A 16,736-nucleotide genomic window follows, 5' to 3' on the forward strand; every position below is an offset into this window, starting at 1 on the left:
CCCTAAGTTCTAGGTTTGCCTGCACCATCCACCAACAAACTAACTCTTCTCTTTACTGAATGGAGCAAAAGAGGCGAGTGATGCTGGTTTCTTGGAGCAGAGTGACAAGGCAGAGGCAATCAAAGAGTATTGAAAACACGCTTCATGTAACACCTGCTGGAGATGTGAGAAACAAGCTGGTGTTCTTCTACACATTTTGCATTTCTGGCAAAAAATAAATTGCACCTATGTTTGAATTACAGTTCATTAAATCTAAAGCGTTATGTATCCTGGATCTGTGACTGGAAATTATTACTGTGAATGAACAAAAGAAGGTAGGAGTCGGTCTAGCCACAACTGCATAATGTGCAATAATATTGAGACACTGCAGATCTTTTAGCTCATGTTGTTTTAAGGAATGGATTTAGCTGATGATAAAAATGGCTACATGGAGGAGGAACAGGGAGAGAAGTTAAATTCAAACAAGTCTTGGGCTCTTTTCTAGCCTTGAAAGACGGAACATCTGACTAAACTTGTACTGGGACCTGGTATAATGACTTATGTAACCGGTATACTCATTACACTTATTTCTTTTCATTGTCTTTTTTTGTCTTCAGTGGAATTTGCTTAAAAGTGTGCAGCCTAATTTACCATCTGTTACACTTTGCTTTGTCTCTTGGGATGTTGTCTGTATTTTCAGTTTGAAGAAGGAAGCAGTAGCTTTTCAATGTCATGATATATTGTATTTTACAACCTATAGTATTCTGTAGTATCAATTGAAAAGTGCTGCAGGTAACAATTTCAGATAGATTAAACTTGTGGGGGACTGTCTGCATATGTGAATCAGTGTAAAACGAGAAACTGCACCCGACCATTTATTTACCACCACAGTGTTTAGTATTTACACTTTATGTCAGGAATTTTTCTCCTCTTTTACATTGTCATGTAAAAAGTATGTTATCTTTTTGCTGTTATCTACTCACAATATTTTAATTACATTCTACAAAATCACACAAATTAGCACAGCAGTCACTGAAAGCCTACCTGCACCGCCAGGTTTAGGTTAGTGAAGATTTTTTTAAAGAGCCCATATTATGTTTTCAGTTTTTCTTTACCGTAAGTGTGTCATATAGCTGTTTTTTTTGTGTGGTAAAGGCTGCAAACTTCAATCATATATTGTTACTCTCTCACACAGGAAACACTGCTCCATACCTGCCTGAAACACCTTGTTTGAATTCCAGGCTTTGCTTCCGTTACTGATCGACATCACCATGTAACACATTTGCATAACACCTGCATAGCGGCTACTTTGGTTCTCAATGAAATGAGCAGATACCTTGCAGTCTACTAATGATCTTCTTGGTAAAGCTGCTTTTTCTAGAACTACGTCTCAGTGCCTCTACCATTAGATTTTGTGTTGTGGTGTGTAACTAACATCACATCCTGCCAGTTGACCAGTCAGAGCAGACTGGGCATTAAAGAGACAGAAACTATAACAGAGTTTTTCAGTCGGATGGTAAGAAGAGGTGCTGCAGCAATGTATAGTATGAAAAAGTATGTTTTTTAACATAAAAGTATGGAAAAATCTTCTACTAGACCCCAGAAATATAATTATAAACTCGTAAATGACCATAATATAGGCTCTTTAAGTTGACCCACATGTTGACTTAATTCATATATCAAGATCAAACACCATGTTTTATGGATATACTTTCCTTTGTATAAAACTTAGCATTAAAATACCTGGTTTCTTACATACTGAAAGGTAAAGGTCTGTGACAGCTGTGCTAGCAGTCTGCTGTTTTATCCCTTTAAAATAAACACAAACCTGTTTATTCTTTTACATCCCTGTAGAGTCCTGCTCACGAAACCAGTCCAGCAGCAACAAATTTTTTCATATTTTAAAAACAGCCCAGAGATCATGGAGTTGATAGGAGACATTATGTTCAAAATACTGTTTTTTGCCTGTATAATCCCCTCCAACACCACAAATGACTAAAATTACACAGCTTCCTCCAGATGTAGCTTAATGATGGGATCCAATCTGCCTTCTTATGTTGATGTTTTGCAGCAATGTTAGCACTGTGTGTTAGAGGTTCAATGCGGTTTCGGTTACATTGTTAATGTCTCCTTCACTGTCTCCGCTTAAGACATTTCTCCCTGGAAGCCATACATTTTGTGCACAGATTTTGAGGCAATTTGCTGCTCTTTTGCATAATGCTGTGTGCATGGTTTTTGTTGATGCATATGGTAATTATTATCATATCATAATGGAAATTTGGAATGACTAGAAACAACATTCAGTGGCTCTATTTTGTTCCGTTTTTGATTGAAAACTCACATAAGTATGTAATAGAATGTCCTATTGGAGCTGTTATTTATGCCACAACAATCTCCCCCCAGTGGGAATGGGCTTTAAAATTCAGCCCAGGGCAAAGTTAGTCAAACTGGGTCACAGAGGAAGGAGCTGGGAGACGAGCAAAAAAAAGAAATAAATAAAAAATCTGTGGAAACCGAGCAAAGAAACATGTCATGTCACTTTATCTTTGGTTTATTTTTGTGTGAGTGTTGGCAATTGTTGCCCCTAAATCAGTGCAACAAATAAGATGCCCTGTGCTATAAATGTGCAATTGCCTGTGCTCCATAGAAACAGAGTACAGATCCACATGAAGTTGTTTAAATGAAGAGAAAAGTGCATGAAACGGTTGCTAGATCTGAAAAAAGTTAAATAACAGAACTTTTTACTTTACCCTTCACAATCATTGTCATTCGGCACTGCTCCCATAAACATTAAAAGCAACACTTTGCTGTAAGTGTTCACATGTTCTCAAGACTCTTGTGAGTTGTGTGTTTAATCCAGTCCAGCCATGGCTGCACGTGTTCTCATTCATTGTTTGCCAAGCTTTTATTAGTTTTCTCTTCCTGGATTCTGTGAAAACACTTAGATTATGCCTGTTTTCTGCTTATTTGGTTTGTTCCCTCAGAACAATATTTTCTGCTGGAGCCTTCCGGCGGATTTTACAGACACACTGGTGGCTGGGAGTCGTAACTGTAAAGACACTGATTAGTTTAGCTGATTATCACTTGTCTCCTAATTCTGTGAACCCTCAGTTTGACCCAGCATTCGGCACAGCCCCGGGCAAAGATTAGCCTCCTGTATGAAAACACACACCACAAGGGCAGCAGTCCTCAGTTGATTGAGATGGAAAAGGATGGTATCCATTAACCCCTGGATTTAGGGGTCAGAGACCCCTTGCTGACTAATTTATCCCCCTTATACTCTGAGCCTTATGGTGACCTGCCAGGAAAATGAAAACTCATGGAGTTCCAGGCCTCTTTTAGTCTGTCCTACTTCTCAGAGGCCTCCTGGATCCACTGCGAGGACACAAAAAGACCTCTCTAAATATCCTCTCTCTCTCTGGCCTTGTTTGAATTTTAGGTCTGGACACATAAACCCATTTCAGATGGAGAGGAAATCAACTTCCAGAGAAAAGTGGGAGCTGCTCTGAACTATGAACATACTTTCCTCTTCTCTACAGCGAGATGAAAAAGAAAGGAATCAATCACATTAGTGTTTAAAACAAAGGGCCTCTTTTTTTTTTTTAATAAACTGAAGGCAGCCACCAGCTTTTTTAGGTAGTCCTAGAAAAGATGCTAAAGAATATTCTGCAGTATAAACTAGCTGGATTGCTTTTAAATACTCGAAATGTCATCCCAGCTCTTACTGACGTGGACTCTGACAGGTAGTTTGTGTGTTTTTGGGACTCCACATGTCAAACCGGAGGTGACGGCCGTGAGCTGTTATGCTTCCGTATGTAGCGGAAGCGAACGATAACTGCTTCATTTCATAAATATCCCCCAGATGGTCGCACTGAATTCCCCTCCGCTGAACTTCCCTCATTCCTCCACCACTAATCTCTTCCTCATTGAGAGTAATTATGCCAGAACCTTTCAGGACGCTGAGAAAACAAACAAAGGAGGAATGAAGCCAGATGGAATGATACTGTACAGTCCTGTTGGTTGTATGGATGCATGTGTAAACTCCAGTCAGTCAGAGCTCACCCAGGTGCTGTGGATGATATTTTTCTGTAGCCAGGCTCAGGTCTGGCTGTTGTTTCTGATGAGAATGTTGAGTGTCATTCTGCAAGAGCGTATTCATATACAAGTGAGATTCAACCCTCTCCTCACTCCCTCATGTAATCTTAGTGACTGTCCTGGTGAAAGGTCGAACCATACACCCATCCATCATGCTGTCAGATGGAGGTCAACCCGAGGGACCCGGTGCGAGCTACAGGACACACTATAGACACTTTACAGACAGTTGGTAGTGAGGTCTGCAGGAACAGCCTCAGCAGCATTTAAAGAAACACATTAACACACTTAATTGCTCTGAGTGTGCGCTTATCCCAGAGGAGCGACAGCTGCAGTATGTGGATGTAAAGAGAGGAGGGGGGCTGGCGGTCTATACTGAAGTCTGTCAACTGACACACTACTACATATTAACAAACTGAAGGGTTATTTTACTGTGATGGAATGTAACCTTTTCTACATGTTGTAGATGCACATTTGTTACAAATCTGCTTAAAATCAAACGCATACTGACAAATCACAGTAACATTTGCCTTTACGATGAATTATACTTTTAACATTTTTGCTTAAATATGGATTCACTTGTGGATGACACATTGTTTAGATTTATATTTTACATTTATGGCTGACGCTGAACATGATGGTGATGTACACTACTGTTCAAAAGTTTGGGGTCACCCAGACAATTTCATGTTTTCCATGAAAATTCACACTTTTATTCATGTGCTAACATATTTGCACAAGGGTTTTCTAATCATCAATTAGCCTTTCAACACCATTAGCTAACACAATGTAGCATTAGAACACAGGAGTGATGGTTGCTGGAAATGTTCCTCTGTACCCCTATGGAGATATTCCATTAAAAATCAGCTGTTTCCAGCTAGAATAGTCATTTACCACATTAACAATGTCTAGACTGTATTTATGATTCATTTAATGTTATCTTCATTGAAAAAATTGCTGTTCTTTCAAAAATAAAGATGTTTCTAAGTGACCCCAAACTTTTGAACAGTAGTGTACATATAGTGAAAAGTGACATTAGTGAAATGTTGCGTTCAGCGTTGCAAGTAATGATTCCAGCGGTTCGTATTTACAGTTTCTCATTTTGAAATTCTGGGCTTCTTGGTCTTCTATGACAGTAATCTGAATACTTTCAAATTTAGATGGAGATATTTTAATACATATTCATGAGCCCTCTTACAAGCTCTTTTATGTTATTTGTTCAATGTCAGATTTTCAGTTTGGTCAACTGATATGTGTTTTTTTTTTTCTTTCTTTCTTATTTTTCATAGCCGATAATCAAGGAGATCAATAAGTGACATTAGAAACCAATATATATTTGCAGTAAAAATGAAAATCTTGCTGTCAATATTTATAATGCTACAAACTCCAACACAAAACCTCACTGAAATCTAAAAGAAGTGAATCTTTCAGCATTTATCCTTCATTGTTGATTGGCTTTTACTTGTGACATGACAAGTGATGACTACAGACAGTGACAGGTGACCCCACAAGATGCAAAGTAGCATGTTTTAATAAACAAATTTTATTAGAAATTTGTTAAAATAGTATATGAATACCGATAGTCATGAAAATGCTGAATATCAGACACAATAATTGGCCAGATTTTCACCACATAATTATTGCAGTGATAAGAAACTGAGAAAACAGTATAATGGCAATATCTATTGAGTTTTTTTTTTCCAAATAATGCTTTTCTTCAGGTGCAGATGCATTGTTTTTTTCTTGTCTATCATCTCCAATGTGATTTTGCACAGCAGTTGCAGCCATACAGTAGCTAGCTGGTTAGTTACTGTGTTGTCTTCTTCACTTTTTCCATTCTATGGTGATCAGCAACCAGCATTAAGGTCCAACACCGTCACGTAATATGTCAGAATTTCAACCACATATTGATTTGATTATTTGTGGTATTGCCATTACCATACGTTTATAGTTTAATATTTTTTTATTTTTATTTTTAATCTTACCATTATTATCAGTACCAATATATCATAACACCCCTGCACCCAACTATTAATTGAATAATAAAGAAAATTTACTCAATAATGAAAATAACTGTTAGGGGCAGGCAGAGTATTACATAATAATACAACACAATTTTCATGGAGAGAGACTCGTTAAGAAGAAATATTGTTAGCCTGTAATTATGTTGACCTTTATTGAAAAGAAATTAGCTTCATACAGTGACATCATTACCCATTAAAATCTGTTTTAATGGCTCTAAAACCTATTTAATAACCATGCTTTTACAACAAGATGAGAAAAATGGGCTCAACGGCGGCTGGTAATTTGAATCCAGCACCTTATAAAATATGTTGTCGAAACACAATAGAGCTTTCAATAAATCTAAAAGTTTATCCTGTGATTTTTTTCATTCTACCATGCGTGATTACTTCTTCATCTGATGGTCTTGTCTATCTCCTGTGTTTCCCTATAGATTTGTACTGCACCCTTGAAGTGGACTCGTATGGATACTTTGTCAGCAAGGCCAAGACCCGAGTCTTCAGAGACACCACAGAACCTCAGTGGAACGAAGTCAGTCACCAAGACGTCTCCTTTTACATTGCTCAATTTGTGTCTCTGTCCAAATCCAACTATTTATTCTCCTTTTGTGCGTCTGTGTTGTTGTGCAGGAATTTGAGATTGAGTTGGAGGGCTCCCAGTACCTGCGGATCCTGTGCTATGAGAAGTGCTACGACAAAAGCATGCTCAATAAAGACGACAACGAGATTGTGGACAAGATCATGGGCAAAGGGCAGGTCCAGGTAAGAGGACGGGCTGTCCCAAAAACAAATCATGCACAAAAGGAGACGTCTGTGTCCTCCTTGGGGAAAATTTCCCAACATGTGACTCATTTTAATTAGCTGTCTAGCCTCTGCGCACAATGGTGCGGTTTTGTCGTGGTGGCCTCTAATGACGCTGCTTGGATTAATAGTCTGAAGCAGAGTTTATTTAAGGGGGGTTTCCCCTGTCATGTTGTGAGAAATGTTTCTATAAAAATCCCTCTCAGGGTGTTGTTAACTAGATGCTGCCTACACAGTGGAATCTGTGGTTTCTTGGTATTGAGGAAAAATGCTGTTCTCCACTCAGCATCATTGTTCAGCTTTTACACAACAGCCTGCAGAGGTTTCATATTTCCATTTTTCCAGAACTTCTTTGGAAAATCTGTTGGGTCAAGTGAAGCTTGACTCCTGTCAGTTTCCTGCAATTCAGTCAGATTGCTGCTGTTGCAGTTTCCTCTTCGGCTGCCCTGTAATCGATAGAGCTTCACTTTATGAATTTGGGTCAGCTCTGAGGGTTTTCAATGCTCTTATCATCAATTAATCTCCTCATGTTATTCTCAAGTGGCACTTTCTTTGCCAGAGGTGAGCTTGTGTCTGGTTATTTCTGAGCCTGCTTCTGACATACCAGAAGATATAATAAAACATTTCAAGGCTTGTTTGTGGCTGCTGCACATAGCATAACATTTGTAGTTGTAGGTTAAAACTAGTATCACTGACAGGTTGCAGTGGGAATACAAATCTCCTGTCTCGAATATGAAGACAGTGCTGCAAAGATGAATCATGCCTATAATGTTGCGTTTTAAAGGAAAAGATGCATCTCGAAAATATCTGATGTTCTTTAGTTGGTATTTTGTTTCTCCCACGACATGTTTGTTGTAGCGTTTCCTGTTTGTCACCACCACTTTCCAAACTTTTCTCATTCAGTTTGATGATTTATGTCCTTGAGTGTTGCCTTTTATTCCTTCTGAAATGCAAAAAGGAATGAGGGTGAACCACACATGCATCTCAATATATCTTTTAGTGTCCTATTATCAGCTTGGGTGTTTCTATGGCTGCACAATACATTGTTTCACAGTTGACGCTGCGATGTGCACATGTGCAAGAGTCGTAGTGCCAGACGTATCATATCGTAACATATCTATTTGATAGAATTGAATTTACTCTCATTGAAGTGTTCTTACATGTAAAAGACAGTGAGTTTGTTGACATACTGGCTCCATATGAGCATCGCAAAAGGAAGATTTGGTTGTAAAAACAATGTCAGCCGTATGGAAATAATTCAGTGACAGAAAGGATGATGTTGACAAAAACAGATGCGCTATCAACAGTGTCTTGCATCTGTTGTACAAGGCAACGTAATTAACTTTTTTGACCACTTAAATTAGCAGCCTGAAGCCAGATCTGAATGACATCTGAAGCAAAAGCTTGTTGGATGCCTTTGTTGGCGTTCCCCATTTTGAGAAAAACTTTTAAAGTATTTTTTATTTCTATTCTTTCTATTTCCTCCCCTATAAAATCACCTAAATCATATCAGTTTTTCAAATCATGTGGTGAAATGTCATGGATTTTTTTCATATCACAGAAAAACAAAATATTGCAACGTCAGTTTTTCCTTATATCTTGCAGCCCTAAGTGTAAGTCCTAGCCTAAAATAATTAATTAAATGTTCATACTGACAGTTGCTTGTCTTTGCCCAGCTATAAGTACGTAAACTTTTAACCTTAAACCTATAGGGGTATATTAACCTTCCCTTTGTGATTGAATTAAGTGGGTCAACTCCCGATTAAAAACCCTTGAGAGGATGAAAAAATAAATATGTACATGCACGTATGGATGTGTGTACACATTTGTTTCTATGTGTGTGTGTAGTAAAGGGATTAGAAGCTGAAAACAGCCTTCATTATGTATTTAACCTCTTCTTTTCACATGCAGTACCATGCAGACAAGAAACGTACTATTAAATTCCCTTTTCTGACTTAAAAGGATCCATCTCATCTTTTCACACAAGTTACAGCAGTTCATCAATGATTCAGCATTGTATCTTATATGACAGTAAAGCCCAGCCTTTCTGGTGTGGCTGCCAGTCAGAGAGACAAATGCTGCTGCTGCTGCTGCTGCTGCCGCTGGGAACATCCACTTCCAGCCAACAACAGCCCAAAAAAAACACAAATAAATACGCCACATGTGTGCTGGCTCACTGTGAGAGGAGGGGGAATAGAGAGGGGGATAGAAATGGAGAATGGCATGTTCTATCCCAGTCTCTCAGAGGGTGGGAATGGGGTGAATATGTTCTGCTGAGGATGTTGCTGAGACTCTGGATGTGTATTTGCTGGACAAGTGGACGGTTTTGATAGAGAAACTGTCAACCGTGCATCTGTTGAAGATGGCAAAGGATTACTGATGTCAAAGGCACTGATAGAGCAGGGATGGGTTGGTAAAAACATCCATCCATCCATCCGAAAAAGAAAAACAACATTCCAGTACAATAATAACTCTGGCTGTAGATATTGTCACCATAAAGCACCAAACTGTTGTGTTAATATACAGTACATTTACACTTGTACCATCTTAAGACTCTAAATAGAATGATATACGATCCACCAAGATTTATGTCCTGTATGATTTGAGCGGGTTTATTATCACTAAAGGAAGATGAAATCCTGAGTACGGACCTTTTTGATATGACTGCACTGTGTTAATGAATGGGTCAGACATGGAGGGACTTACGTTTCATCACATTAAGCAGATATCTCATATTTGTATGGAAGCAGCCAAGCAGAGCACATACCTAAAGAGACTTCCACTCGGACCTGAGCTGTTTGCTTTCCTGGAGAAGCCGAGTTAAGAAGGAGCCTTCAGTGTTTTGCTTTCGTCTCTTGAGACCCTCTGATTTATTTAACAAGCTTGTGGAATACTGACTGACCTTACATGGTCATATTGGGCTGGAAGTTTTCTTTTTTTACCCACTACTGCTACTTTACTTTGTTACTGGTGAGAAAGTCGATCACCTCTGTCATCTGAAGATGTTCTGATAAGGCCAGCAATATTACTTTGATAGTTACAGAGGAAACTTACAGGACTTTTGCTTCAGTCTTTTCCCTGAATGATAATACAGCTTTATGAGACGTATAGGAGATGTGTCTACCAGTGTGTGCACACCCACAGCCATGAACACAATGAAACAAAGCATAATAGTCTGGCAACAGTAGCATACTCATGTCAACTTGATTGAGTTTGTCCACATGGGAAATACCACCATTTATTTCTAACCCTTCACCCGACTGACACCCTCCGAGCAGATAACCTCTGATCTCCGAGGTCACGTTGCTAATCCTTCATTAAATGGCAGCAAAGTCGGGGTTACACTCCTCCTCTCTTTCGAACTGGCTACGCAAAGGGATTCTTAAATGTTTCTGGGCAGGCGATTTGGAAAATTGATCAGTATCAGCTCCTGAAGTTGGCAGTTAAAGTAAAGCACTGCCTCCAGTGTGTGATTTATTTGGCATGCTGTCACTGATGTTCATGCTCTGTGTTCATTAATTGTCCTCTGGCTAAGAAAATGCGTTGTACACTTGGTGTGAACTCGGGTACAATCTGAGACTTAGTTGTGCTGTGAAACAGTGGTGCAAGGCTTTGAGAGCTCCAATAGGATCAGACTTTGTTAATTTCAGGTCATATTTCATTGCTAGTTTGATTCTTTACAAATCTCTGCTTTCCAGGACTTTGCTCAGTGTTGCTAAAAGAGGACACCAAGTCCTGAACTGGCTATGAGTAGAGAGTGCTAAACATTCTCCTGGTGTCTAAACCATCCTCTGTTTCACGCGCTGTGCAACTTCTCCAAAGTGACCCTTATGTGTCGGCTGTACCCTGCAATACTTGTCTTCAGAGGACCGGTTATGTAACTGTTTAGGTTAACAGCCCCGGTACTTTGTGGAACAGAAATGTTTCATATCCACCAGCTTCAGCAATGCTTTCATCTCAGCCCTCATGCTCCCCATCCCAGCCTCCCCTGGGCTCACAGTGTAGGGCTTTTATTTCTCGTCTTATCAGGGGAAGGATGTGTTGTCTTTCACATGCCCCTCAGCGCCCTCAGTCATTTAGTCTGATGGCTGTCGTACCATTGAAGACGTAATGGGTTCCTTCTGCAAGTAACACGTTTCTCAAAGGTGTAGTTTGACGTCTTTGGTCGTTTTCTTAGAGCAGAGGTGTTCAAAGTGTGAGGTGAAAGGGGCAGGTGTTTGAAAAGCAACGGGAAGTTGCAGTTTGGCCTGAATTAAGCCTTTCAGCAGCAGGAGCAGCAGCAGTGGCAGGTATTTTATGCATATTTTGAAATATCGTAGTAGAAAAACTTAATGGAAGCAGCAGAATTTGAAAAAAAAAAATCCAATTTTACTAAAACATTTGTATGCTTGCTTGAAGAGGTTTATTGACTTATTTTCAGTGAAGAGTCAGTGCGCATAATGAGAAACATCTTTATCGAATAAGTTCTGGAGTAGCAAACATTTAACTCTTGTGACTGATCAGATATTTCTTTTACTTTTGTTGTCTTCGCATCCTTACAGCTTGAAACATGTCCAGTACCTGTTCACATGAAAGAATAATGACAACTTTCCTCACAGAAAACAGTTTCTGAAGAACTCTATTTTTCTCATTGGTGATCAAACTTCTGTTTGTTTCTACTTCTTCTAGATTTTTAGCAGTTGGCAAACAACTAGTTTTGTTTCCGATTCTAAATTGTCTGTATGAATGTGAGTATGTTTGTTTGTCTCTATGTGTAGCCCTGTGATAGACTGGTGATCTGTCCAGAGTGTCCCCTGCCTTCACTCTAAGTCAGCTGGGATAGACTCCAGCTCCCCATGACCCTAATGAGGATAACGCTGTGTATAGATAATGGATGGATGATTTTGTTTCCAGCTTCTTCTCCTCTGTTTATTACAGCCATATGTGACATAGCCTATACCTGCACCTTGTGATGACATTTCACAGCTTAGTTTATTCACTGCAAAAGATCTATAGATGAGGCAGATTCCCGTTTCCTTTTTTTGCAACACTTCAAAAGTTTCCTTTATATTTGCTCACTGATTATATAGACACAGTTATTGAGGCAATGCATTTGCTTCCAAATGCTAATTTCTGCCACTAGTGTCGAAGTTCATCCTTCTCACATGATAAACACAATTCTGGATTCAGTTTGACTTACACTTCCTATCATTAACTTCTGTGTCCATCACAAATTCGTATTGTAAGTTGCACAGTTGTTTAAGTTTTGTTTGAAGAGGGCCTATAGAGTCAGACTTTGAAAACCTCTGTCTTAGAAGAATCTACACATGTTGTTGGAAATCAAGTGCTTAACAGATCCTGGCCAAAACCGTGTGGTTCTGTACTGAATGTCCTCACAGTGTTCTTTCTTCAGAGGAGCTGAATGTTCTCTTCATTACCCCGTCCTGCACATATCTCGTTGCTGCAGCCACATCTTCTGATCTTAATATTGCTCAAGAGTCACGTAACATCTCTCGTAGTATCGCCAGCGCAGACACCACCTCGACCCTGTTCTTCTCCTTTTCCTCCCGTCATCCCTTCGACTCCCGCCTCCTACTGCACGATGCTGGGGGTTGTTTTTATTGGTCTGTATTCCTGGTCGAGCGCGTGTCGGCGCCTCATCCCAGCAGCATTACGGGCCTCAATGAGCAGTAACATGATAGTTTTGAACAACTTCCCAGAGATAATGGGAGCCAGAGAAGTTGTGCATTACGTGCAAAAAGAGAAAGGGGGTGACGAAGTTGTTTGTTCCTGGCAGCGCTTACCTCTTTCTCTGAAGCCGTGGAGCTGGACAGGGGTGCACGCATTAGCCCGGCGTTACTGTAAAGCTGCGGGTGCAGAGGGGTTGTAAAGTTTGAGGCCAGCATCTATGTGCACTCTCATTCCCACTTAAGAGCCTCTTTCCTCTACATGAAGCATTAGATGCAAAGTTTGACATTTACATGGTCTGTGAAGGGTTTATTGGTGAAAGTACCGTTGTTTGGGGTAATAGCTGGACGGCCATCTGGAGAATTAGCGGTGAAGCTCGTGGACCAGTGGCACCGGGCCAGTGCAGAAAGTGCAGGCCTCGAGTTCTGATCTAATCTCTCAAGCACTGCATCAAACAGCATGCCAACATCAGGCTGCCATGAGAATGAAAGATTGCCTGGTGAGTGTGTTTAGAAATATGTACGCTATGTGTACACGGTGAAGAGAATTTTACCAGAAAAACGGTAAAAGCACTGGTAAGGAAGGGGGGAATTCAAAAAATACAAGTAGCACAAAATTCAAAGCTGATTACAGATTCTTTTTCTCATAGTCATGAGGAGAAAACTATTTGTTTCTTCTTTGTTGCTTCTGTTGCATGGAAGCAGGTTATTAACACTAATGGGAACAAAATTAGCCTCTTCTTGCTTTTGTTTTTATGGAAATCCTGCCCAGGACTCTCGTCTTTGTATTTTCTTTTTTTTTTCATCTGGGATCTGTAATTTCTTTTAAAAATGTCTTCCCCCTGGGGCGTGCTGGATGGTGGTATTTCATGGCGTGTTTGTTTTGAACGTGGAGCTCAGTGGTTTTAATGAGTGCGTGTCTGTGTGTCCTCCACGCTTCAGTGTGTAGGTATTAATGTAAATGAGTGTCTAATAGATGGTGTCATCTATTTTGTTTCTGCCCTCTGTCATTTAGGGCTGCGATCTGTCATGTTTCCAGCCTACACACCCCCCGCAGCCATACACACACACACACACACACACACACACACACACACACACACACACACACACACACACACACACACACACACACAGAGCTGTCAACAACACTAACAGATGGGACTCTGCTGTGTGTTCAGAAACCCTGGGGACAAACCGCAGACTCACATACACACACAACTGGGTGATGGGCTAATGCATTGTAAATGATATCAATAATTTTAGCCAGCTACATTACCTGGTGTTCATTAACCTAGGCCTCCTTTGTCTGGCTAGGTGTGTGTGTTATGGTGGGGGTTGTAGATAGATGGGATGTGTGCATTCATTCAGTAACAAAGATCATCCTCACTGCTCTCTTACTCCTGAAAACACATGTATATTTTATTTTTTATGTTCTCTGTGCAGTTTTTTCTACTATGGTTTTTAATGAGCCTCATCCCTCATAGTCTCTGTGTTTGAGCATATGGTACTTTTATATTGATGAGTCCCAATTAAGCCGACTTCCTCATCAGACGATCCTTGATCAGTGGAGCTGATAGCGGCATTTTGATGGATTTTTATTTTTTTCCTTGTCATCTACCCACAAAGAGGCTCCTCCGTCACTGCCTTCACTTAGACAGCCTTTGTTCTCACTTAAAACATCCACTCCCTGCCACTTGGGATGTGCATGCCCTAAATAACTACATGCATTCTTAGATCACGCAAACGTGTAGATACCCAGTTTTATTCCTGTTTGTGAGTGGAATAGGAAAAGCCCCCAACTTGCCAAAGCTAGTTTATGTGTGAGTTTAAAACAAAACAGACACATTTGATCAACATTTGTCATCCAGCTTGATACTGTTGTTGGATTTTTCTTGGATTCACGTGGTGTACGTAGGCTAAAAAGAAAAGGCAAGAATAAGGAATTCTAGTGTTGGACTGTTCTGAGTCTGTAAACTGTTCTGTTCTTTATATGACGGATCAGACCGAGCTGCATGAATTCTCAGTACTGAAGTCCTTAAACATTCTAGCTGCCAATTGAGGCAATCATTGAGCACATAGTCAACAAGACAAGTTTAGATTTAGAAACAAGTAAAAGTTTGGCCCTCTGTGTTTTAAAGCTGATTCTGTTACTTTCCACATGTTGTTGCAGATACAGCAAAGGAGGTTTAATATCTTGTGTTGACCTTGTGGTGTCTCACCTTTGTTCACATCCATGTGTCTACCAGAAAAGAATGGCTCTGATTATCCAATCACGTGACTTAAAGACCCCATCTGATAGCAATCTAGTTTTTACCCTGTTAATGTGTCCATATGTTTTAGTTTTTTAAGATGCCAGAAGACGAGTCATGACCAAAATTAAGAGTCAGTGAGTGTCATGGTTCAGCATTTCATCCTTGAAACTGCAACGTACTACTGACAGTCTCAGAAACATGGATTCAGACAGCCAGAGTTTTGTGTTATTATTTAGCAGTTATAATGTTATTTGAAGAATTCAGTTGTTTCATTTTATCCTTAGGGGGCATTGAATGCCATGTCCAAATTACAAGACAATGCAGTCAATATTTCCGAGACATTTCATTCAAAACCAAAAATATGTACCTTGTGTTGTATTTCTTGAGGGAAAAATGAGCTCACCACAGTCATTAAGTTTGATCCACTGGGAAATAAAGAATGTGTAGCAAATCTACTCGCAATCCATCAACTATCGATCAAGTTCGTTGAGATAGAAAGTGGTGGAGTGACTGACCGGCTACCTAAAAAACATCACTGATTTCAGCTTTGACAGTGATCAGAAAAATCTGATTAAACTCTGAATCCAAACAGTTACAAGTAAAGACATGCCAGAACTGGGTAAAGCCTCAGCTGCTGGTCTCTGTACAAGTCGGAGGCGTTGGACAGACTTTTGATTCAGCCAACATGAAGAGTGAACTGGGAAGCGTGTAGGAAGAGCAGAGCAGAAATGCTTTGCTGTAGCTATTGAATGACAGAATAAAGTGACAGTAGGAAAAGGCCACAGGGTCTCTGTGGGACCCCCGTCACATTACCCTCTGTCTCTTTTTCACCTACCGCTCCATTTGTCCCTTTCTGTCTTTTTTTCACTGCAAGAAGTACAAACCCTCTGCTTGGCTGGCTTGGTAATTGGTCGTCATTAGAACGTTACATAATCTTTCAGGGAAGTAGAAGAGATTAACAACAGATGTATGATTTCCTACCATGAACATGCATATGTAGCACATGTGGCGAGGGCGCTTGGAGAGAGAGAGACAGAGGAAGAGAATAGGAATGAGAGGACCCAGATGGTGGCCAATTATGTGATGCTGGGAGTTAAAGCGAGAACAAAGGAGCTCATCACAGCCGGAGAAATGAAATGCTCTCCAGAGAGACACCGTGAATGTCTCAGAGCAGTTACCACCGGCCTTTTGTTTCATGGAGGAGTCAGGGTTCCGAAATAATTGGTAAGAGTCTGAAGGGTGGGGGGGACTCAGATAATACAAATAGTGTCACGTTTGAACACACAGAGGCCATCAATGCTGTGTCCTGACAAAATTGTGAGAGGGATGGGAGCCTTAGTCCAGCCATAAGAGCTGGGGTTTATTTGGATCAGTTATCTGTTATTAGTGTTTCTCTCATTGTCTCAGTGACTTAAAAATAACAGAGCATAAGATTAGCAGAGAATAACAATGCAGACAGGGACAGAAACAGAAGCAAGAAGTGGTCATTAATGATGACAAGTAGACTTTAAGTTAGCACTCTGACCTCTCCCAGTCATTGTCACCCTGCTGTCAGCTCCTATCCAGTTTAAATAAAGGGAGACAACTGCTAGGCAAGCCAGTAAATGGTGATAAAATGCATTTGAGTGAATATCAAAGAGAAATCACTTGAATAAACTCCACCCTGTGTTCCCTTTTTCTGTGGTTTCTCCAGTAACAGTTGTTCTTGCTTTGTGTCCTTCTACATTCTAACAAATGTAATTCTGGTCCAGGGTGTTCTTTTCTTCTTCTAAATCACATATAAACCCCTCATGCACGCGTCCCCTGGCTGGTCTCAAGCTGTGGAATTATAGACAACAGATGACATTGGGGGAAGAGAATCACCTCATCCCTCTCATCACGGTCCCAGTTTGACTCTCTGAGGGATAAAGCTCATTTCATGC

At 40.2% G+C, this 16,736-nt stretch overlaps 1 protein-coding gene across 5 annotated transcripts in view; it reads left to right on the forward strand.

The window, feature by feature from the left end:
* The window catches only part of abr (ABR activator of RhoGEF and GTPase), a 169,369-nt gene that overhangs the window by 115,616 nt on the left and 37,017 nt on the right, over window positions 1-16,736 (forward strand). For all 5 annotated transcript variants that reach the window (XM_035951041.2, XM_023276341.3, XM_023276342.3 and 2 more), the window contains 2 exons: window positions 6,527-6,624; window positions 6,723-6,854. In XM_035951041.2, the coding sequence (XP_035806934.1) occupies window positions 6,527-6,624; window positions 6,723-6,854 (230 nt within the window). The remainder of the gene's footprint in view (window positions 1-6,526; window positions 6,625-6,722; window positions 6,855-16,736) is intronic.

Source organism: Amphiprion ocellaris, chromosome 14, assembly GCF_022539595.1.
Source record: "Amphiprion ocellaris isolate individual 3 ecotype Okinawa chromosome 14, ASM2253959v1, whole genome shotgun sequence".
NCBI classification, from domain to species: Eukaryota; Metazoa; Chordata; class Actinopteri; family Pomacentridae; genus Amphiprion; species Amphiprion ocellaris.